The following is a 23,989-nucleotide window of genomic DNA, read 5'->3' as shown; positions in this document are numbered from 1 at the left end:
TTGTCCCATTCTATTCTCCGTGCTTTTCTATGGTGGTGACACCTAGGTCAGCATAATCGTCGTCTGAATATTTTCGGATATGTTATGTATGTATCTAGTCCTAGATCTCCTCACAGGTTCTCCTCACTGGCATGTTATCAGAGCTGGAGAGTATTTGACCCTTTGGCCCTCTTAATCCTGCTATTAGTTATAGTCCCCTGTCTATTAGCTGCAGTTTTCTGACCCAGGGCAGATAAGACTGCTGTTCATTGCTTTCAGGCTCACTTTAATATGATAAAACTATACAATAAACACTGGTAAATGTGAAGGTTTAGCTGTATAAGGGAATAGATTCCCTCTAAATGGATATGCTTGGCTCTGCTGAAAAGCCTCCAGCCTTCATAGTGACACGTAAGAGGACATGACGTCCAGTAAAGCCGTGCTTTCTAAAAGTCCCCTCATAAAGAAAGAGAATCCATTTTATTTTGGAAATAAACTGCTGTCCTTTTCAAGAACACCAGCAACTGGCAACTGGGTGGTGTTTAATACTGAAGGAACCCGTACAAACACCCTATGTAAGCTCTTATCGGTGCGGATTCTCCTGGGCGAAGGTATCCTAGCTAGCTAACAGTGCTGGCATCTCCGGCTACGGCTCTTTGTTGTGTTATGGGGCTAGCTGGCTAGCTGGCTAGCTGGCTAGCTAACGGTTGGAGATAGCTGGCTACACAGCTAGCCTTATTTTCTGCACACAACCCAGCTACTATATTATATATGTAGATATTTCTCTAATGTACTGTTTGTGAGGTATCTGGGTTCATGCTGTCCGGTCAAACAGACAGCTAATCTTAGCTAGCTAACTAGCTGGCTAGCTATCTAAGCTAAGCTATGCACCCCCCAGGCTGGCGATAAAGGTCCGCTTTCGCTTTCTTGTCGGTTCCTCATTACATGCTTTGCTATGTGATAAGCCAGACGTGTGATTTTGGCTTTTCGATGTCTTAATATTTTACCAGAGTCGCCAAAGAGTCGTGTAATTCTTGTTAGCTTCAGTTAGCAGTCTGAATAGACAGCATGGAGGTGCTAGCAAGCTAGCTAGCTAATTGAAAACAATGCACATGAGCTGATGGCATCAACTTGTTGAAGGCTGTGTTGATGTCGACCTGGACCTGGACCTGGTCCTGGACCTGGACCTGGACCTGGACCTGGTCTTGGACCTGGACCTGGACCTGGACCTGGTCCTGGTCCTGGCCAGGTCAGGTCACCTCTGGCTGTCATCATCATCATCATCAGATGAGATCATTAGATGATGATGATCATGTTTGTTCAAAAGCATCGTGAAAATATATTGATTTATTGATTATTTGATTGCTTCAAATTGTAGTATCCTATCTTGAAGATCTGCCTCGTCTTTCATAGTAAGGATTTTAAACCTGTCTCTGCATCTTCTCAGGAGGCGACGCTTAACATGGACGACTGTCTGCACACCTCCACGGACAGCCTATCGAAACTAGTAAAGTGGGCCCACAGCCATGGGACTATCTGCACACTCATCCCAAGTCTGAAGCACCTGCTTACGGAAGGCGCCCACGGCAGTCTGACCGCGCTCTGGGGTTGCAGTGCTGGCCATGCGTACCACTGGCCCTTGATGAGCTCCTGCAAAACAGCCCACAAGGAGCGGATGTGTTTCCAGAGCAGCAGCCGAGGCATCAGCTCGGACACTCTCATACAGGGTGCCTCAGCCATGCAGAGCGGTCCGTCGGAAAGGTTTCTGGGCAGCGGGGCCAAGAACAAAGGTGGCGATTCCAACCAGACCCGAGACTCTTGTGACTTCTCCAACTGCAGTGAGCCGTCAGAAATGGACGACAACGCGGAGGAGTACAACAACCACCTGTTTGACATTGTCTGCGAGTCGTCTGCCACAGACGAAGAGGGAGACTCCGAGCCAAGAGCTGCTCAAAGGAAAAGAGTTACGAAAGGGCCACAGGACTGTGGAGACCCTGAGGCAAAGAAGATCAAGCAAGAGAGGGCTGAAGACTATTACACTGTGGCTAACTCCCAAATTCCAGGTGGCTCGGAGGGTCCTCATCCGAGTGCTGGGTTGTCCCAGTTACCCAGGCCCAATTCTCAGACTAGACCCTCTTCCAGATCATCGGCCCATCAAAGGCCGTCCTCTATTGACGGGGATTCAGTAGGTGTGTCCTTGTCGCCGTTGAATAACTCCTCGCCGTCTGTGTCCAAACCCATGCGCACCCCTGGAAGCAGTTCCCACAGCAAAACGCACATGAACTCAACACCAGTGGCCAGTCACAGTGCAGCAGCCTCAAACCGACCCGGAAAGAGTGACCTGATCGAAAGCCTTCCCAACGGAGACTTTGACGTGGCTTTTGGAGATGCATCAGTCACAGTTAACCCTGAGATGGACATTCTAGCAGAACAGGCTCTCGGTGCAGATGCTAAAGGGGAAGGCACAGGTAAAGTCTTTTTATTTTTAGTATTATTTTATTAATGTATTTCCTTTTCAAAACAGGTTTACAAACTGCATTCACAGGTACATTTAAAAGGGGGGAAGGGTGTTTGCAATTTTCAGTGTCCAGGGTCATAGTACTGGTTCTAAGACTGACTCTCCTTATTGTTTTGTTCACATTTCTACACTAATTCACACAGTTCACGTTCACAACTGATTGTAACTGTTTTATAAATGTCAACTAAAGGTGACACAGTAACACTTTTTCTTTTGTTGCTCTTCGAAATATCGAAATATTACATATTTGACTGATAGATATTGATTAAATTAAATTATAAAAAAAAATAAAACTTTATTCCCCTCAATTTATCTCCCAATTTTAGTAATTTCCGGTACCAACCAGAGATGGACTGGTCAGTGTTTTTGAGGCCGATACTGATCACCAATTGTCATTACAACTGAGGGCAGGGCTAGATACCACATTAATCTTTCCAGGCAAACTTAGTAACGCATCACCATGCAGGGCTTCTGTATTGTTCAGTCGATTGTCTCTCAAGATGAAATACACGTTGCTTTTTGAAATCAACCACATTTAAAACGCTGTCGAACTCCGAGCACCAGCAGCAAGAGCTGTGATTTCCCCAGTAGATATGCACTGTGGAGCGCTGTGTCAGTAGTGGTGTTTTCTAGCTCTGCTGATACTGTACTGGGCTGAGTGATGTCCTCTCACAAGATGTAAAACACAGCTCATATGATGTAATAATTTCTCAGGATCGGCTAAATTACGCATTACCAATACATAGCTGATTGATCCCTCCATCTCTAGTTCCCACCCAATAGTTAAGGCTCCCCATATCACACAATGCAACCACTGCTGGGAGGCTGAAGTCACATGAAGGTAGCCACCTCGTCTTTTCAGACTGCCACTAATGCAAAATCGTTGGACATCTGAACATGTCTGGAGGAGCATGTTAACTTCCAGTGCTGTTATGGGAGCCAACAGCTGCCTGTCATGGTTAACATCATGCTGAGTGTTGGGGAAAGAGAGGGAATTGGCCCTTGAAGAAAACAAGGCCTCCGATGGCTGTGGCATTACTGGGGATTGCACCAGCGATCGCCCCATGACAGGGCCATGACGCCAGGAGCTCCCACCATTTCCATGCCTGATCTCTTTTTTTAATGTTATTTTTTCTATGCGTCCAGTAAACACTTTCAGTAATCACGCTCGGCATCACCTTGTCCTCATACAGCGGTTCCAGTTTCTCTGCTGGCTTTAAATGCAGTGATTTGACTTGGAATAACGCATTGATCAATCAGCTGTTTAGTTGTTATTCACTCGGGTAAAGTAGTTGCCAGAATACAGTTGCAGCTGCTAATGGTGGTCTCTCCGGGCAGGCGTGTGATGTACTGACCTTTGCCAGTACAATTCAACAGCAGTAATCTGTGATTATGAAATTCAAAACCATCTATTCATAATGCCTCTGCTGAATGGGTTACATGGGAACAGAATGGATGACCTGAACCTGATGCAGAAATCAGAGGCAGAAATAGCCACAATACAAGCCTTCAACATCAGTAGCGTGCATTTACTTCAACACAGTACAAAACAAGTGCAGAATTAGTGCAGAGTGAGTTCAGAGTTTTAATAGTTGCAGTGGGACAATATGTGTGTGTCTGTTTAGGTAAAAAACATATCACCTGCACACCATGCAGGAGGCCTATTAGTTTATTTATTATCTAGTTTATTATTAAAGGAGTTTTGGGTTTTGTAAAGTTTATTTCAGTAGGCCTCTGATATGTAGCATTTAAAAGTTCTAACATGAATGTTTTTTAAATATATATTTCAATATATATTTTTGCATTCATAAACAGAATATTTACAGAAAGTTACATAAGACTTAAGTTCTTAAGAGAAATCCGACAGAAGATACACCAATCAGCCATAACACTAGCACCACCACTAATATTGAGTAAGTCCCCTTTGCCACCATAACAGATCTGACCATTCAAGGCATGGACTCCACAAGACCTCTAAAGGCGTCCTGTGGTAGCACTAGATCCTTTAACTCCTGTAAGTTGTGATGTGGGGCCTCCATGGATCACATCAGTGAGATTTAGGTGCTGGCGCCTAACTCTGACTCTGTCGCCAGTTTAAAGGTAGTTTCATTTTTGATCCACTTTGGTAGGTACTGACCACAGCATACAAGGAAAAAACCTACAAGACCCATCAAAGGGGCTCAGATTCTTACAACGGCTCAAAGGTGACCTACATGAATGATATTAATGTTATGGCCGATCGGTGTACTTTCACAGTGAACTTTAAGTAAGTAGAGTGATGCTTATCGTTTACACGAAAGCTTGAATACGAAGCTTAATCGATCTGCGGGTCGCTTAAAAAGGCCGGACTCAGTTCCTACTCCTCGTTCCTACTCTGACATAAAGGACTAACCTTTTCTCAAGATGAGCTGTGGATATTTGAAATTTCTGTCAAGATGAAACATGGACGATGCCCATTATAACACCCAGTGAAAATAACACAAGGTGAGTGTATTTTAGACCGTTTCTGTTTGTACCTAGAGACAATCTCACCATTTATGTAATACATATAATGAAATATGGTTGTGAAGTGTGGTTGGTGTGGCGCAACAGATAACACCACCACCTACCATTGCGTTACAACAACACCATGTGGGAGACCAGGGTTCGATTCCCGGTCTGGGTGACTATGCTGCGCTACACCAATAAGAGTCCTTGGGCAAGACTCCTAACACTACATTGGCCCTCCTCTGTAATACCAGTAACCTTGTCAGTCGCTCTGGATAAGAGCGTCTGCTAAATGCCGTAAATGTAAATGTAATGTAAATATTTGATTTGCATGGGAGAAATCTAATCTAAATAAATGCAGAATATTCAGTAGATTTCCGATGTACCATGTGGATAAAATATCTTTTGATCATATTTACAGGTGGCCTTGAAAAGAAGATGGAAAAAACGTTGTGAATGCCTTCCATGGTTAGTTATTTGTGCAAGAATTTTGTTACATCTTCACTGTATTCTCATCTTGCTGTTAACGTTGAAGTATTTTATCATTAGCTAACATGGAACATCATAATTTTGTATTTCAGGTGCATGTCCTTGAATGAGGCAAATGAATTTGGAGGACTTTGCATAATTGCAAATAAAACAATTCCAATTTCTTTGTTGAAAATGCTTTTTTTGTTTTGTTTTTAACTCTGTCGACCGCCCGACGTTGTAAATGCACCATTTCTGTTTGCGATTTGTAGCGGTCCTCTACTAATTTCCGTTGGTCAGAAACTGTAAATGTAAATTAAAACAGGGCTGAAGAAACTGTCTTTTCTGTCATTTTAACTGCCTGATGTCTACTTTTTTCACTCGTAATTTATGATGCTAAAACATATTCAGTAAGTAACTACTAAGGTTATGTAGCTCTGAGAGTGAGGAACTGAAGTGTGGGCTCTTGCAGTTAAAGGGTGTTACGTTGAGAAGTTGTGCTGTTTTAATATTAAAGTTAATTTCTATAATTCTCTCAGCTCTTACAGTGAAGCAAATCTGTGTTAAACTTGCTCACTGGGTGTGTTACAGACTGCCTTGCGCCATCCACTCTGAATTCAGAGGAACACTTCTGGCCTTCTGCATCAGAGTTTTCACCGAGTGCTGAGCGGCAGACTGAAGACAGAAAAGAGCTTGAGGATTTCATCACAACTATTGGTGAGATTTGCACCCGTCACTGACAAAGAAACCCAGTTCTGTACTTGACCGGTTTGTCTTCATTAGACTGTAAGCCGAATGGCAAATCAAGAGTTCAGATAGTAGCAAGAGTTTATTTAATATTTTTTGGTATATTGACATGTTGCAGATGCCATTTTAATGTCATTTTCTGTCAGTTTTGACAGATTGTTGATTTGCTGATTGATGACATTTATTTTTTTAATTATTATTAGTTTTCAAAATTGACATTTCGCCTATGCAAAATGGCAATGTAAATATTGATTCATTTTTTGTCAGTAGATTGTTGATTTAAACTTTGAAAAACATGGCAGTGTTATTAATTAAGTTTGCTTAAAAGTTTGCTAATAATACATTGATTTAAATTTTGACAAATATTGTCATTACAATTAATTACAGTTCATTTAAAATTCTGATAGATTTTGACAATAATACATTGTTCATTCAAATATTTTCAGACTTTACCCATTACAGTGTTAATTAAAATTTTTGACAAATCTTGCTGATGTTAATTTAAATTGACCAAGACTAGTTTTGTCAAATTACAATGATGTCATTTAAAATTTTGACAAATTTGGCTAATATTAAATTGTTGCTTTACATTTTGAAATCTTTTGTCCATGACAATCTTGTCAGTTTAAATTTGGACCAATTTTTGCTAACACCAGTGATTTATATTTTAACAGATATTAAGAAATTTGACTTTTTCTGCTTGCAGATCCTATAACGTTACAAAACCTGCAGGCAGTCATTTCCCGGGTCCTCGTGATTCATGAGAGAACTCGAGTCCCTGAGGTCAGCCCCCCGAGGGTTGGAGTGCAGGAGCTTTTTCCAGGCTGTGGACTCTACCTTCCCACGTCCAGACTGACCACCATGCACCAGGAGTCCAGACAGGACAGCATGAGACTCTTTCACCTCCTGTTCGAACACTTCTTCAGTGAGGAAGACCTTATTGGGGCTGTAGCTTTTGGAAAGAGGGGCAAAGTGCCAGACGGGAAAAAAATCTTAGATCGAAGAACTGTTGATGGAATAATTGGTGAGTGATTTATTACAGTATAAATATTCATTTAACCCATTGCTGCCATCCATGGCATAAATGAGTTTGGTTTGATCTCTGGAACATTTTGAAGTGAAAATGGATTTCATTTTTTTACAGCTTACGTCCTACATTGCTCGAGTTTGGATGGATGGACAGCTGTGGAACCAGCCAAGCTGAAGAAAGCCTGTATCAACAAGTGCAGATTAAGAATTGGTCAAAGGAAAAAGCTAGCACAAGAGTCATATCTTTTCCACAGTCCACAGAAGTCGGGGCCTTCCTATATGTGAAACTATCTGGAGATTCTCCTCCCAGTTCACTCACATCTCTCCATTGTATTCGTGTGATCAGTGTTATTACTGTTCATGTTTTGTAAATGCACAGGGACCAAAAAGAGTACTTACTTTATTTTTACTAGTCGCTAGACTAGCCTAGGTCCTCATTTGCTGCCTTTTAAAGATGCAGTCTGAAAGATTTTTGAAGACATTTAGGTAACACTGAGAAAAAACTGAGAAGACAAATATCTGACATCAAAAACCCTCAATTTTCAAGTGGTCTTTTCAGAACTCCCACCATTACCAGGTCACAGTTACAGAAATTAAGAATTGCAAATGTAGAACACACAAGCTTTTTCTGTTGCAGAAATATAGCAGAGCAACACCTTACAATGTCCCTGCTGTATCTAGTCACCAGTGGTCCTTTTCTATTGATGATGAAAAGGCTGCAGGTACACTTGTATGGTAGGTGTTAATGATAAAATGGCCAATTAACATAGGCTGAAGGTAATTCTGTGGAGATCAGTAATCTCTTTCTAAGTAGGTTTGGATTCAGCGAGTCATAATTAGGGCTGGGTGACATCAAATATTTAACATTTATTGTTCTTTTCTATTATGTTTGGAGATACAAAATGAGGAAGCAGTGTGAACTTTGAGTTTTAACAGACCTTGATTATTTCAATACAATTTTTAGTGCATTTTTGATTGTGCATTTTGATTGAACATTTGTGGACACGTTAGTTTCCATTCAGGGTTTCCATATCTCTTTCCATTTAGTAATATAAATTAAAACTAAATAGTAATAACTTTTATTTAGAACTGATTTGGCCAAATTCTGGTTCCTCTAATTGAAAAATCTCATTTTAAGCTATTCTGGAGTGAGTGTATGATCACTGAGATGATCATTTTTGCCTGTTACAAGGTTGTCAATCTAAATTGTGACAAATTTTATTCAAATTCTTGATTTAAAATTTCACAAATGTTGCTAATTACAATGTTGTCAATTCAAAATTTGACAAATTTTATATATGATAAATTGTAGATTTTAGTAAAAATTAGTAAGAACTGTTTAAGAACTGAAAAATGCTGGTTCCTTTGATTGAAAAATCACATTTAGAAGCCATTTTGGAGATAATATATAATCATTGATATGTACAGCAGTGTGCAAAACAGTCTTAGTCTTCTGAGAAGCTGGTTGGGTTTCTGGACAGTGGGTGTTTATTTGTTAAAAAAATGACACTAACAATAGAATAAATGCAAATAATCAAAATGATTAGATTTGGAGGGTGTTGGCTTGACCATTTCCAGACCTTTCCTAAAGAAATTCCAGAATGTACCTAGACCATTCAATATCTAACATCCTTTATAGTATCCTTGGTTAAATTAAATCAAATGAGCTGCTGGCAGAACTAAACAAATCCATACAGACTTGTGCACTGTGCTGTTTATCACTGATCAAAACCAGGCAGAAAACGTTTGAGATTATTCTATTTGTAACCAAAGCACCCAGCCTTAAGTTTGCATTTTGTTTTTGGCACTATACAAAAACAGAGGAGCTTGTATCTGTACGTGTCCATATCACTGTCCATCCTGCAGCATCCTGACACTGTCTGAGATGGATTGATGGACCTTGGAGTTTTTCCTTTTTTTTTAATTTTTTTGTTTATTTATTGCTGTGTTATTTATTTCTGCTTTAGATAAACCTCTTTAGAGACTTTTAAAGCTTTTTAATGGTTTAGATGCATTGTGTGAACTCTACTCCAGTGTTGCATTGCATAGCCAGGTCAGGTCATAGGTTGTCAGCTGCATCAGTTACACATTTTTAGCTGTACATAAGTGTGTATATATATCATTTGCTCCGAGAAATGTGAGGTTGAGCAGCTGTAGACTCAACGGGACATTGGTAAGTGCGTCTGAAAAGACTGAATACTCAAGACTGTGTTATACTAATAGACCAGTATTGCAGAATATGTGAAAAAACTACTTCACTTTTAGCCCATGTATGAAAAAGAGTGAACTTCCTCCATATCGCAATCTCTCTTCGATCTGGATGTGTAAATAATTGGTTTTTATGAGTGGTCTAATGTTATTTTCTAACAAGGATTGTAATAAAAATATTATAGAACATGTGTGCATTGTTTGTAATGATTTTATTTTTTTATTTTAATTTTTATTTAATTGTTTGGTTTCATTTGTCCTTAAAGAGGCACTCTGGCCAAAATGAACAATTTACCCATCACTTTGTCTGATGTAAATAAGCGTGCTCTTCTGCTACAGTGGTCTTGCTGTATTCTCTACAGCAAAATGATTCAGTTCATGGATTAGGAAAACCCCTTCTGATTATGCAATTTGAAGGTGGGAAGAAACTGGAGCTTTGGCATGGATTTTTATGGGTTTGTGCAGCTACTTCCCACTTGTGAAGTCTGAATTATGAACATGTCATGTTGAAGTGCTTTGTCCTCGAAGTGACATGAAAAATGGGGGCTAATGTAACGTTAATAACTTGCACTGTGTTCGCAGAGTATCTAATTTGCTATGTAAATAGCTCTGTTCTACAGCAAGGTAAACACAGTCAGGTTATAGGTTAAAATAATAAGCACAAGAATACAGAGTTATGTACCATCCAGTACTGATTCTGTCTTGAAAGGTTGAAACTCAGGAACTCTGGCATCCCACTAGAAATGACCATTTGAGGGGGTGTTCCTGTGCAACTTCCAAAGGCTGGGACTCTTACCCTTTACCATATCTTCAATATCATGTAAAGGCAGAATAACGTCTGTATTTATTGGCCTCTATGTCAGTGTAATGCATGCTGGGTATTGTAGTTAAGGTTAATAATGTGGTAAACATAAAAAAAATTATACAAAAGTGTGAATTTGGTTAAAAATGATGCTGAGGGATTCAATGTTGCGCTGTGGAATATTAGATTCGATAAATAATTCATGTATATTACTTTTAAATGAATTTTAATAAATTGTTTAACGTGTTCTTTCTAGATCACATTAAGTTGCTGTTTGTAAACAGATTAAGGGCATTTTAAGATTTTATTTATGTGAACAGGATTCAGTAAGATGTTCTCCAATGTTCAGTGATTAATTATTAATAACTGTTGGTGTTTGTGACAAATGTTTGCTTTTTCTTTCATATTTTAATGGCAAAAGGCAACGGTGTATGTCCAAAAGTATTCAGACACATCACATACTTTGTGCACCCATTACTGACGCTGCTTATATATATATATATATAAAATCTCCATAGAAAAACATTGCCTATAGTGTGCTCTAGGGCAGCCACCCATAAGCTTAAGGTCACCCTGCCCACTGCTCCCATGGCTGAATGGATCCAAATCCACACAGTAATGTAAAACATCAAGTGTGAAGACTTTTCAGAACAGTAGAGCCTATTACTGCAACAATCTCCCAGTGAACTCTTGATTTTAGAAGAAACACTGAAACACTGTGTCCACAAACTTTTAGACGTATAGTGTAGGTAATCAGGTAATCATTGTGATTCTGTGAATTGATGCTTTTAATTACATGAATTTCTTGAGACTCGGTTTTACAACAAATCACATATTTCAGTTATGCTTAATTACATGTAATCATAATTGAACATCTTAAATGCTGGGTAGTGTTTGGTCCTTTCCATTTAGTTTTTCTTGTTAAATCAATAATTTTTCTCTGTTCTTACCTTTTTCTTATCCAGTGCCTCCGGCTTTATATGAGATAGAGAAGCTGAAGGCTCTTCTCCAGGCTGAGAGGACTAAAAGTATGATGTTGGGCGAAACCATCAGCAGCCTTAAACAGGACAAAGAGCTGCTGCAGCAGGAACTCACCAAAAAGGCAGAGCTCATCTGCGAATTCCTCCAAGACCAGCTCCGGCCAGGTAAGCACCTGGACCCCTATGTTGCACCCAAACATGCCAATATACATACAAATAGCTAATGATGCACCAGTCATTAAGACTGTTCATTTAGAAAGTTCTTCAAAAATAAACCCTGTGAATTCCAGATTTCCACCTGCGACTACATCAGTTTAGCGTGAACAATTACAAATTACACCTCATAGGGAATAGAACTACTGAATAATTATTAGGACCTGATAAATAATTTATTGTAGTTACTAAATAAATCATAGTAATTCAAAATCAGAAATACTTTATTAATTCCAGGAAGGAAATTGCAGAAATTACTGAATACTTTGTAGTAGTTAAATAAATCATAGTAATTACTGGATACTTTATAGTAGTTACTAAATAATGCATAGTAGTTACTGAATGCTTTATAGTAGTTACTGAATAATTATTAGGACCTACTAAAGTAGTTACTAAATAATTAATAGTAATTATGAATATGTTATAGTAGTTACTGAATAAGTAATAGTAAATACTAAATAATACTTAATAGCTACTGAAATAAATCTTATTAGCTACTTAATACTAGTTAAGTATTTAGTAACTAGTAATAATAGTTACTAAATAATTCATAGTTGTAACTGAATACTTTATAGTAGTTACTGAATAATTATTAGTAGATACTGAATGTAGCAGTTACTGAATAATTCAGTAAATCAATCAGCCTGCAGTTTTTAATGGGTTAAAGAAAAAGATGAAGTCTGTGCTTGAGGAATGGTAACCATTGCTGTTTTGTGTGTCTGGCAGAAAAGAGACGAGTTCATCCTTCTAGTCAAATGGAAGCAGGGACCTCCCATCAGCTGATTGGTTCTTTCCCAGAAGAGACTGCTCCCTTTGAGCCCCCAGCTCTCTTTGACTCCTTTGAAGAGGTGGAGTTACATCCATTAGAACGACAGCGGACCATCAAGGTTTCTTCCAAGAGAAGCAGGGATGGAGAGAACACTCGAGTCAGAAGTAAGTGATGGGTTCAGTCGGAGTAGTGATGGCACCAGTAATGTTGAGATCGCAGTTAGTTAAATTCATAATTTAAAAGGTATATTTCACATAAGTCACATTTAATCATTGTATTTACTTTTAATACTGCTATTGTTTATTTATTACCACCACATCTTTTTATTGACCACATCTCCTTCTCCGCAGTGAAAAACGTTGTTGGGGTGATCGCACGATACATGACAGCTCTGCAGGAATTCCGCCGAAGCGTCTCCATGAAAGTAGCCTTTGACCGGGTCGGAGTGGACCGCAACACCATCTCCAGGACGGCGGCCATCGCAGAGCTCAGCCTGGCCGCTCCAGAAGTCTTCCACGCTTTGCCACCATGGGACGAGAAAGAAGAGACGCTGGCCCACTATGCGGTCAGGTGCAAGCAGGCCATGGACGACAGCATCAAGGCCAAGATCAAAGCCATGAAAGCAAAGGGGGAGCTTCTACCTATCGTCAGTAAATGAAGCCCAGTTATGAACTTCTGTGTAGCTTCATCGTATGTGAGACATTTTATAATACTTAATATGAAAAGTATGAAAGCTTAATGTAGCACACGGTACTAAAACAAGGACCTCGGATGTTTTTTTCGTAGCCTTGCTGGTCTTAAACACTACCTACTGTCAAAAGAACAAAACCTATAAGCGTTCATCTCTCCATTCAAACCCATTAACACTCATACACTCCTAATGTGCCATGTTTTACCTTGCATTTTTCGGCACTGCCAGCAATTCTGTGGTATTTCAGACCACATTTGTGACAGAATCAGAACAGATTCACGCTTCTACTAATTACTGGTTCAATACTGACAACAAAGCCTGTGGTAATCAGGCCTCACAGAATCACTTCAAGCAACTGCACTAAAGGTTTGCTGTTGACTAAACGTAGCCAACACTCGAACTACACAGATGGCCATAGAGGACATGAGGATGAACTCAATGATGGCTGTGTATAAATGGCTCATTAGGGCTTGTGGCAGGTTGTGTTTCTGTAGCTGACAAAGACAACCACAATCACCATTAGTGTTGGACATCAATCAGCCATCAATGCAGTGAGCACATACATACACACTAGTGAGCAAACACACACAGTGAGACAGCGGGCACATGTGCTCTTAGTGGTGGGCAGCCTTCATGCTGGTGCCAGGCAAGCAGTAAAGGTTCCTGGCCTTGCTCAAGGGCCCAACAGTGGCAGCTCGACAAGCCTATGCCTAATGTACCGGGTTTATTTAAAAACATCATGAACAGCTGGCTCGCATCACCACCAACTAACCAACTTCTTGTTGCTTGTTTTTTTTTTTACTTAAAGCAACACCATGTAGCATTTCAACCTTAAAACAGCAGCTACAAAATCATTGTGAGGCTCCACTGACCTGTACCAGGGACAATAGCATCACTGTCGTTGCTATTCTGGGCTAACTGCACCCTGTAAGCGGGCAGGATGACTACGCTCATGACCTATAGTCATATTGGTGTAAAATCCAGTAATATTACTATACTGCCTCAATCCGCATGCTTCTGTTACTTTCAGTGATGGTTCTGTATCTCTCAGCTCGTCCCGAAAAACGTGTCTTTTATTGGTTGCTCAAAGCGCAATCGTGTTCAGCCTTGCAAGGCTTTCTCTAGTGGGCTGGGTGTATGTAAATTTGGGGGGCGTAAATAAATGTAAAAAATAAAGTCAAGACTGTGAGGTAACAGTTTAGAGGTTTTGGAATTGGCCTGTTTTCCAGCTCTGTTGTGGTTAGGATAGATTTTCTTTTATTTGAAGAGACAGCAGTGCTTGAGGTTCACGGTTTGTCACTTCTACATACTGCACTTTCATTATTTAACGTTGCCAATATAATTACAGTTCTGTTCCATTCTAGGGCTGCTTCAATGCTTATTATGGCTTATTGATTAAACAACGACCTAGAAAACTCTTTCTAAACTTCAAAAGTTCAGATTTTTCTAAAAAATTAAGCTGTTAATCTGTTTGCTCATGATGGGTTTTAATGGAGAGAACATTACTAATGCTAATGTTATCTTTGCTGTTTTGCCAGTCGTCAGTAAGATTTAGTACATTATGCTACATTAAGCTTTTGTCGTGTTGAGTCCCTTTATGTGTTGCCCTTTCCTCTCAAATGACTTCCCTTACTTTTTCCAGGACACTTTAACACGTTTCTCCTGTTTCCTTTGCCTTAGTGGGTCATTTTCAGATGAGAAGCTTTAGGTGGTTGAAGAAAACAAACAAAAAAAAACACTACAGATGTGGTTCACTGTCCCGGTGTCCAGCTTGGTTGGTTGTTAACTGTATGAATCTCCACACTACAGTATATGAAGTTCTCATTTTATGTGTCTTGTATTAACTTGACTACGACTGCTATGACCAGTATTGACCTCAGTGTCAGACACTCTTCTTCGATTAACAGAAGCACTTTTATCGGTCCGTCTTTTGTTTTTTGTTTTGTTTGAATAATGCATGCTCACTTGTCACAAATGGCAAACTCTGTGGCCATGGCACCTCACCTTCCCCCCACCATCTAACCTTCAAAGTAGTTTCACATAGTATTATCACAAGGTGATGATTATCACCTCCACACACATCATAGCTGGTGGTTTTACTGGCTGCCAAAAATAAACGAAACTTCTTGCGTGTGCTTCCAGTCAAAATACTTTCATTATTTGAATGTTGGAGAAATGAAATACTGCCTAAGTAATTACAGAATTTTATCAGTTATACAAACATTTTAGAAGATCTGTGAACAGTGCGGGGCAAGAATGAAGCAGACTCAGGTTTTCTTTCACGTTCCAGCAGGCTTAAGGCCAGCATATCATTTTTTGCATAATAAACAACACTGTTCTCCCTTCCAAAATAGACCAGCCGTCATTTTCCAAGTGCAGTCCATTACTGTAGAATGAGGAGCAACTCTAAGGATGTACGAATTCTGTAAGGGAGGCCTTACAGAGACTTTGGGCAGCTTCAGCTTTAGACCAAAAGGCCAGATTTGCCTGTGAACTGACCAATACGAGATAATAGGAGATAGCTACCCATCGATCTATGTTTTCTGTTAAAATTCTGTGAGCCAAATCTCTGGACGTTCTAAGGAAGTACATTGTGGACTGCATAGAGGCCACAAACAACGACCAGGTCACATCCCCAGCGACCTCCATTTCTCCTGCTTCTATGCGTGCAGCCCATGCACATAGACTTTGTGTGTCACAAATCCAATCCGATCGCTTACAAATAACAGTGCGGACAGTCATCTCACCAGACCTGATTTGACAAACAAATCTGATTTGCCTGCAGTCTGAACGTAGCCTAAGTGAACCAAATCCTATCAGACTTGCTTCACCTTAACCCCTCAAACAGCCTAGAACTAGAGCTGGGCAATATGACAACATTTTATCATATTGTGATCAATTTTGTTATCATGGTACACAATATACGTTTCTGAGTGTATCGTGGATATCGTCAGTTTCAGTGTAATCAGTCTTAATTGAATGGAATGCAGCATATTTTGAGCAAAAATCACAGTACTCAGTCTGGGTATTTGGATAGCATTTTTTTTATTTTATGCTGTTGTTTTTGCAATAAATATTGTAAAAAATGCCTTTAAATATCGTGAATACATTTAGTATTCACTTCAATTTGAGTCATTTCAGCCTGGTAATGTAAATGTAGATCTTTGAGATCCAGACTCTGATGGGACAGGGGTATGAAAAAAAGAGAAACACTTCTGCAGGATCCAGATTAAACTTCCAAACTGTTCTGGAGCTCTTCTTTTTGTGTCTGATGATAATACAGGAATGGTAATACAGGAATGTGCTCCACTTCAGGGGGTGTGGTATGATGTGTATAATGTAAAGTTTGTGATTGTATGGCTGGACATGGCTGGAGGTGAGAGCTACAGGTGTGGACAGTTGCTGTTCTTATAAGAGGCAGGTGAGCCCAGAGTCAACCAGAAAACAGACTAAAGACAAAGTAACAAAGAAAATAAGCTCAACACGAAGGCCCCAAAAGGTATGAATTAGGTGTAACTCAAGATTTGCTTGGTATGTTCTCCTGAAGCTCTCAAACCTCCACTTTAAGAAAAGTCCCAAAATAAGAATTAAAAAGTGTTTTATTTTATGTGAAATACAAAAAAAGTCATTGTACAATCAATATATACCACAGTCTGTTGAGCAACATGGATTTAGTGGAGGATGTTATTTGCTGTTAAAGCCTTAGAGTCTTTACTAGAGAAGACAAAAGGTCCACGTAAAGCATGGCATTTCATTTCTTCATCACTCTGGATCAAGCCTAGGCAGGACGGGAAGAATGAGGTTTCCAAAGGAGGAATCCTGAGTGATGAAGAAGCCTGACGAGTGTGCATGTGCGTGCTGAAACAAAACACAGAAAACAGGTTGAATCTTCTGAAAATACAAGGACCATGACTGAAATGGATCCCTACTCCCTCTTTAGATTTGCACAATATAGGAAAGTTCACCAAGTGGCGGTGGAAACCAACGAATTCCGACACTCCCTCAACATCTACATGCATTGGGGCCGGACACATAAACACGCGTGATTGGCTGAGCTGTGTTTAAATCTTCATACACACACAATCTTGAATTAAAGTCAGTAAAGCATTGAGCTGTCCATGGTATAATCTCTGACTGTTGTGTTGCTGAGCAACCTATACCAACTGTTAATGAACTACATGGGAAGATATCTGCAATTCATGGCATCCAGTGGCTTCTAACCATCACTTGCTTATATGAGTAAATGTTGTCGGCTCAGTTTTGATCTACAGTCTGTTGCTTGGTAACAAAGAGACTTGCAATGCATTTTGGTCCACATTTGGGTCATGTAGTGACCTATGCCGGTTATTAGAAATTACCAGTGCATTAAGGGAGATTGTAGTGCCCTCAAAATCACAATCCGATTCCACTTTACAAGACTCAGGAGCGCCATCAGACACTCAGTACTGCCCCCAAATGTAAAGAGGGTCCCATTTCAGTTACAGCCGAGGCATTCGGTTTGTGTGCAAATCCCCAATGACCAATGCAGTATCACTGGGACATCCTCAGTGGCACACCACCTAACACTCCATTCACACCATCAGTCACAAAATGCTGACCTGTAAAGCTGCTTTCTGCTGGGCAGCAATGTGCTGTTGCTCTGCATGGTCCCGGAAATCTTTGTTCACTGCCGGTCTTGAGAGTGGGATACTGTGGGGCAGAAAGGAAACGAAAGAATTCTAAATGCAAATCAGACTGATCAGATTTTACATTTTCACTGGTCTGCAACTGCTGAGCATAATTCTTTAACGTTAAAAAATTTATTCAATTATTAAATTCAGTTGTAGTCAAAATAGACAACAAAATAACAGATCCAAATTCAATTATAGAAAATATGAATATGAATATGAATGCCAATTAGCCCACCCGTTTGTAGCTCTCCCTATCACTAGCAAAGCTTTAGACACTAGCAGGGGTAGGACCCAACACGTCTCCTCCGATACATACATTTGATACCAGCCACCACCTTATTTCGAACTGTTGCCGATGCGGCACCCCCAGGCAGGGGGTGACATGCTCGACGAAAAGCGCTGGATCCCCAGTCCTCCACACCAGCTAACAGATGCCTGTGCTGGCCAACATCGCTTAAGCATAATGAGGGGAGAGAGAGCTCCATCTACCCACCCTGAGACAATTGTGCTCTCTTCCGGCCGCTGATGGCAAAGTGGCATTTAGATGGCTCGGGATTCAAAATCGTGACTCTCGGGCAATAGTGATGTTGCATTAGTCCACTGAGCCATTCGGAAGTATGTAAATGAATGGTAATCAAAAATGGGTAATCATAAGGGCTCATCATTATGTGTTGGTGTGGCGCAACAGATAACACCACTACCTGCCAGTGAGCTATCACACCATGCGGGAGACTGGGGTTCGAATCCCAGTCTGACTATGCTGGGCTACACCAATAAGAGTCCTTGGGCAAGACTCCTAACATTACATTGGCCAGCCTCTGTAATACGAGTAACCTTGTAAGAGTGTCAGCTAAATGCCATAACCTTAGTTTACTCTGGTCCTGGAGGGTCACAGCACGGTGCTGCCTTAGTGTACAGTATCAGTGTTGGTGTTTAGGGTATATTGCAGTACAGTGCTGTGCACACCTGTGGCACGTCAGGTTCAGATCTGCTTAGCCAATGTAAAGTGTGTTGGAGTTGCTGTACCTCGCTCCTGGGTTGTTCATAGACTGGCTCTGTATCAGGCGTCTCTTCTCCTTGTCCAGTTCAGCTAGAATGGCCACCCTGTTTTTATTCTGAAATCCTGTCAGAAGAATATGATGGACAAGATGCATTTTTACTTAAAAAAAAAAGGGTAGTTGTTGATATATTTAAATGGACTTTACTAATAAAGACTTGATTATAGATGCAAGAAAATGAGATTCTGTGTAAATCAATGGTAACATGACTAGTCAGAACTGAGATACTGAGACAGACTTTATGGTCATTCATGTTTACACTGTGCAGTGCGCATAGGAACGAAATCTCATTGCATTGGTTTGAGGTAGTTATGGAAATCAACAGCAGTAGTAATGTAGTGTAAAGTGTAGTAAAATATAAATATATGCTATAAAATAAGTATACACATCTCAACTAGAGCTGGGTGATATGCAAACATTTTATATCATGATATTTAAAAGACATTTTTTATGGTATACGATATTTATCACATTTCGTCATGTAGACAAAATGCACCAACAGTGTACAATTTTTAAAAACTGCTATCCAAATACTCCGTACTGCAATTTATCTCAAAATAAGACTGATTACACTCTTTGTAATCAGCTCTCTAAGCACTGACATTTACATTACATTTACATGTACGGCATTTAGCAGACGCTCTTATCCAGAGCGACTTACAAGGTTACTCGTATTACAGAGGAGGGCCAATGTAGTGTTAGGAGTCTTGCCCAAGGACTCTTATTGGTGTAGCGCAGCATAGTCACCCAGACTGGGAATCGAACCCTGGTCTCCCACATGGTGTTGTTGTAACTCAGTGGCAGGTGGTGGTGTTATCTGTTGCGCCATACCAAACGACTGACAATATCCATGATACACTATTAAGCATATTGTGAACCCTGATAGCAAATTTATCACAATATGATAACACAGTCATATTGCCAAGCTGCAATATCAACAATAATTGATGATAATAATAATAAGAATAACAAAATAATAATAAGAATAATGCACCTTTACCTTTATAATTTACAGTATTTTGCACTGGAGGTCCTAGGTATGGAGTGATCAACATCTAACACTCAAATATTTCATAGTTAAGATCTAAAATTACAATTTACACTAGTAAAAACTGCATTACAGAGCTTTTAGGCTAAATTGAGAGCCTCTCTCTCTCTCTTTATACCATAATTATAGCATAATTTGGAAGCAGGGCAGTTTTTGCAGTAGTGAGACTGACCATATCGTCAGTATCAGTATCGACCGACAATATCGTCAGTATCAGTATCGACCGATGCTCGAGACGGTAGCATCGGTATCGTGGCACCTACAGCTTATCAGGGCAGGATGCACTGCTGTAAATACAGGCTTAACTATAACATATATATAAAAAACAGACTCCGCGTGAACACCACGACGGTCTACATTAATGAAGGAGCTTAATCCTCTACAGTACAGTCCTGTTTCGTCTGAAATGGTTTGATAAAGTGAAGAAACAGCTGCTCGCAGCCTCCCAGCCCTGCTAACCAGCTCCATACTGAACTGCCGTCTCTACCGTTACCTTGTCCGGGCGGGTTTGAAGCCATCGCTGCGAGCTTCAGCCTGCAGGTAGGAGCTGGAAAAGCACTAATAACTAAACTGCAGATAATAAACGAGTGTGTTTATATCAGAAACATGCTTTACTGGAAACTCGGCGAGTTTGTGTTAGTCTTCCTCTACGGCTTCCTCTCCCACTGCTGCCACACTGCCCTCTACAGCACAGGGAGACCATAGCAAGCCTGTAGCGCTTCTGGTCATAGGTGCTAAAGCTGGCTGCTGGTGGTGGTGCTGGGGGGGGGGGGGGGGGGGGGGAGTACTTTACAAATGCATCCAGTTACAGATTATTATATGATCACCTGTTAATTGTATTGGAACCTAATCTAAATGACTGCTTGTCTTTTAAAGCCATTAATTCACTGTATAAAGTAAAGGTAAATAAGGTAAATTGGTTTGAGGTAGTTATTGAAATCAACAGCAGTAGTAATGCAGTACAAAGTGTGGTAAAATATAAATATATGCATTAAAATAAGTATACACATCTCAACTAGAGCTGGGTGATATGGAAACATTTTATATCATAGGTATACGATATTTATCACATTTCGTCATGTAGACAAAATGCACCAACAGTGTACAATTTTGAAAAACTGCTATCCAAATACTCCGTACTGCAATTTTATCTCAAAATAAGACTGATTACACTCTTTGTAATCAGTTCACTGTATAAAGTAAAGGTAAATAAGGTAAAGGTGTCTGTGAATGCACACAGGCCTGGAGCAGCGGGCAGCCAACTCCAGTGGCTGGGGAGCAGAAAGGGTAAAGGGCCTTGATCAAGGCCCAAAGCCTGGGTATTGAACCCACAACTGAACCCCTGTTATCACTATCCCAGCGCTCTAACCACTGAGCCACCACTGCCCCTTAGCATAGAAGCAATGTAACAAAAAGTCATGTAACAAAAACTAAAAAGTTCAAGCTCCTAAACTCTGAAGTCTGAAGCCTGTCAGATACTTTAAAGGCCGTGTGACATGCCCTGACCTTTTCTAAAAAGTCCACCTACCTAGAAACATTGCACCTCATTCTCTAGGATCTTCCTAATAGTTTTCTTAGATTTGCTCCCTTGTTTTCCCTTCGTCTCCCAGTTTGTCACTGCTAATTAACCCTCCTTTTCATAGCTCCCCTAACACTAGCAATGCTCCAGACACTAGGAGGCTGCTAACTTGGAGCATCTCCAGCCACCACCTCCACTGCAGCACTGCTGGGCAGCTGACACGCTCGAGGAAAGTGCTGGGTCCCCAGCTCCCCAGATGGCTCGGGATTCGAACACATGACCCCAGTGCCGTAGTGTAGTGCATTAGACTGCTGAGCCAGTCTGAGCCCCCAGGAGGAATGTTATGGTCGCAGAATAGTTCGCAGCTCTGGTGGATCTCATTGTAATCGCAAGCTGAACAAATCCCTGGCAGAATCTTAAATAGGTGGGCCAGTTGGTGGGCCAACTGATCTTAAAAATGGGACCTATGCTCATATTCAGTAAAGCGGTCAGTAATTGAGTTTCTGTTTAAACATATGAATAAGAGAAGAGCTAAGGGTCATTCCTATTGGATCCTCAACTTTGAGCTTACGGTATCTGTCTAGGACTACTTAACAGCTGTAGAAGTGATCTTTTCATCGTTGCGGCCAAATCTCAACTAGATCAGGCCACAGGACTTGACTTCCCAACATATCAGGCTTGTTTAGATGGTCCTTTGAAAACCTCTGAAGCAGAGTCATCTGTGAAGGTCATGTTAGTGCAGGTGTCGCTGCACAGTAGAAGAGTGCACCACCACCCCAGAATCTGCTAACTCTTCCTGAAGGGGTTTTGATTTTCCTAGCAATGAAAGCAATCCTACAAGCACTTCTCTCAGAAGGTTTTCTCGGTCCTCCAAACTTCAACTCAACCTCAATCATTCCTGTTAACTCTCAAGTCTTTAATTACAGTAGAAACTGAGGACGTTCTAGAAACTCTAGGTCATCAGAGAACTACCTACTGTCAGAAGACATAGTCCCCGTATTCCTGAACACAGGCTTGGGCTGCTAGTGTAACCTTGCCATTTGTATCATTCTCCAGTGAACTATATGGATGTTGTAGGACAGTTGGTGTTTGTTTAAGGCACTTTTCGGGACAGGGTGTCTTTCTCATTGGGCTTGTTGAGTTTCACACTACAACACCTTAGTGTATCAAATTGTACATGTAGTTATGTGGATGTTTATAGACACTGGACAATTGCAAGTGTTTCCTCAGTTTTCTCAATTAGTGCCTGGCTTCTCATGAGCCTGTCATAGTATACATTCCTAATCCGTCCCTCACATGTGCTCTTTCCAAAATGTACAACCCTAACCTTCACAAAAACTAGAGATACCTAATCTGATCTCATCAGCAAAGGGCTGGTGTAACTGCAGGTGTTCATTCCAGCCACGCAGGAGCTCACCCTCATGCCTGAATGCTGAGACCAACTGATTAAAGCAGTGGAAGCTGTTGTGCTTCTGCTTGATTGGAGTAAAACACCTGCAGCCTCACCAGCTCTAAAGCTCAAACCCATCCTTCCAAAAATATTTCCCAACGGAGAGCGAGGAGTTTCTGTGAAAAAGCCAACGTCAAAACAGGTAGATTATACAGACAGATAAGGTGAGATGTTGGTAGAAGGGAAGAAAAGCATGCTCTGATGGTGCATGCTCTCGTTTGGTGGAATACCACAGAGCAGTGTGCCGAATTAGAGTTCACCTGGAAGCAGACCATGGCCTGCTGTTTATGGTGGACCATAGTTCAGTTGTTTAGTGCACATCGGAGTGTAGGTGGAGCGTTCACACCTGTAATAAGACTGATTAGCATTAAAACGCTTTAATGATGCACCAAACAGGAGGGAAGTCTAAGGCTATAATTCACACAGCAAGTCAAAGTGGTCCAAATCGGATCTTTTCAATCTTATGTGATACAGATGTGTTCTGTGTGGGGGTGTGAGCGGCGAAAAACACACCGAATCTGATACCGTCTGATCCGATTTGAGACACTTTCATACGTAGTATTGAAATCCAATATCCAGCGGCGAGATGGAGAGGTAACAGAAATCAAATATTTGGGGGTTTGAGGTCTTGGTTCTTAAAAGGCACATATTACAAAGAAATGGCTGAACCCAGCCTGAGGAGGGCGCTGCTACAGCAGCAAAGAAATAACAATAAAAAGCTTAAAAGCAAAGTTTAACGAAACCAAGAACACAAACCAGAGAAGTGATCATGACTGAACAACGAGTCCTTTATAAAGTGAGCTTAAAGACTTTCTTGGTGATCAGCCCAGCCCCTTCTGTGATGCTGGTGGAGATGAAACCGAAAACGTTACGTAAAGCATTGTTCTTTCACGGATGGGCGTCGGTTTAGGAGTATGAACTGTTCAGACGACTCTCATATTAAAGAGATCAGTCTAAAAACCACACACACACAATCAGATGTGGTGAGAAAACTGGATTGGGGGCACTTTAACTGCTGTGTAAAGGAAGCCTACCTACAGCCTCCTTTGGTGTGGACCACCATTAAGAAGCAAACTGACCCAGGGTTTACTTGAAAGTGGTTTAGTAGTTTAGTAGAGTACGGCTGGAGTTTTCACACCTGTAATAATAAAACCAAGTGGTTGGTGTGGTGCAACAGATAATACCACTACCTGCTAGTGAGCCACCTCACTACGTGGGAGACTGGGGTTCGATTCCCAGTCTGGGTGACTTTGCTGTGCTACACCAATAAGAGTCCTTGGGCAAGACTCCTAACACTATATTGGCCCACCTTTGTAATATGAGTAACCTTGTAAGTCGCTCTGGATAAGAGCG

The 23,989-nt window shown here is 40.7% G+C and overlaps 2 protein-coding genes across 5 annotated transcripts; one reads left to right on the top strand and one right to left on the bottom strand.

Moving 5' to 3' along the window:
* The first annotated feature begins 474 nt into the window (after positions 1-474).
* LOC140536527 (uncharacterized) lies at positions 475-16,710 on the top strand. Of its 4 annotated transcripts, none has more exons than XM_072658388.1 (5): positions 475-554; positions 1,427-2,447; positions 11,204-11,383; positions 12,158-12,364; positions 12,551-16,710. In XM_072658388.1, exons 2-5 carry the CDS (start codon positions 1,442-1,444, stop codon positions 12,856-12,858), a joined length of 1,701 nt encoding a protein of 566 aa, XP_072514489.1. In that variant the 5' UTR covers positions 475-554; positions 1,427-1,441; the 3' UTR covers positions 12,859-16,710. The 4 variants fall into 4 exon arrangements, with proteins under 4 accessions (XP_072514489.1, XP_072514492.1, XP_072514491.1 ...); XM_072658391.1 differs by lacking the exons at positions 11,204-11,383; positions 12,158-12,364; positions 12,551-16,710 and adding exons at positions 6,044-6,169; positions 6,906-7,223; positions 7,344-9,627; XM_072658390.1 differs by having other exon boundaries at positions 490-568.
* inip (ints3 and nabp interacting protein) lies at positions 16,473-20,332 on the bottom strand. The gene is made up of 4 exons (XM_072658392.1): positions 20,161-20,332; positions 18,588-18,684; positions 17,490-17,580; positions 16,473-16,749 (listed from the first exon to the last, which is right to left on the bottom strand). The coding sequence occupies exons 1-4, from the start codon at positions 20,183-20,185 to the stop codon at positions 16,654-16,656; spliced, it is 309 nt and encodes a 102-aa protein (XP_072514493.1). The 5' UTR covers positions 20,186-20,332; the 3' UTR covers positions 16,473-16,653.
* Positions 20,333-23,989: the final 3,657 nt, after the last annotated feature.

This window comes from Salminus brasiliensis, chromosome 16 (assembly GCF_030463535.1).
Source record: "Salminus brasiliensis chromosome 16, fSalBra1.hap2, whole genome shotgun sequence".
NCBI lineage: Eukaryota > Metazoa > Chordata > Actinopteri > Characiformes > Bryconidae > Salminus > Salminus brasiliensis.
Note: the sequence above shows the minus strand (reverse complement) of the source record. Positions and strands in the feature narration are given on the sequence as shown.

Excerpts from the sequence above, each read along its gene's own strand:
- inip (XM_072658392.1), bottom strand. The coding sequence starts at position 20,185 with ATGGCTTCAAACCCGCCCGGACAAG. Across the intron at positions 18,685-20,160 it reads TTCAAACCCGCCCGGACAAG|GATTTCAGAATAAAAACAGG; the intron begins GTAACGGTAGAG and ends TTCTTCTGACAG. Across the intron at positions 16,750-17,489 it reads AGCAGAAAGCAGCTTTACAG|CACGCACATGCACACTCGTC; the intron begins GTCAGCATTTTG and ends GTTTTGTTTCAG.
- LOC140536527 (XM_072658388.1), top strand. The coding sequence starts at position 1,442 with ATGGACGACTGTCTGCACACCTCCACGGACAGCCTATCGAAACTAGTA. Across the intron at positions 2,448-11,203 it reads TGCTAAAGGGGAAGGCACAG|TGCCTCCGGCTTTATATGAG; the intron begins GTAAAGTCTTTT and ends TTTCTTATCCAG. Across the intron at positions 11,384-12,157 it reads CCAAGACCAGCTCCGGCCAG|AAAAGAGACGAGTTCATCCT; the intron begins GTAAGCACCTGG and ends TGTGTCTGGCAG.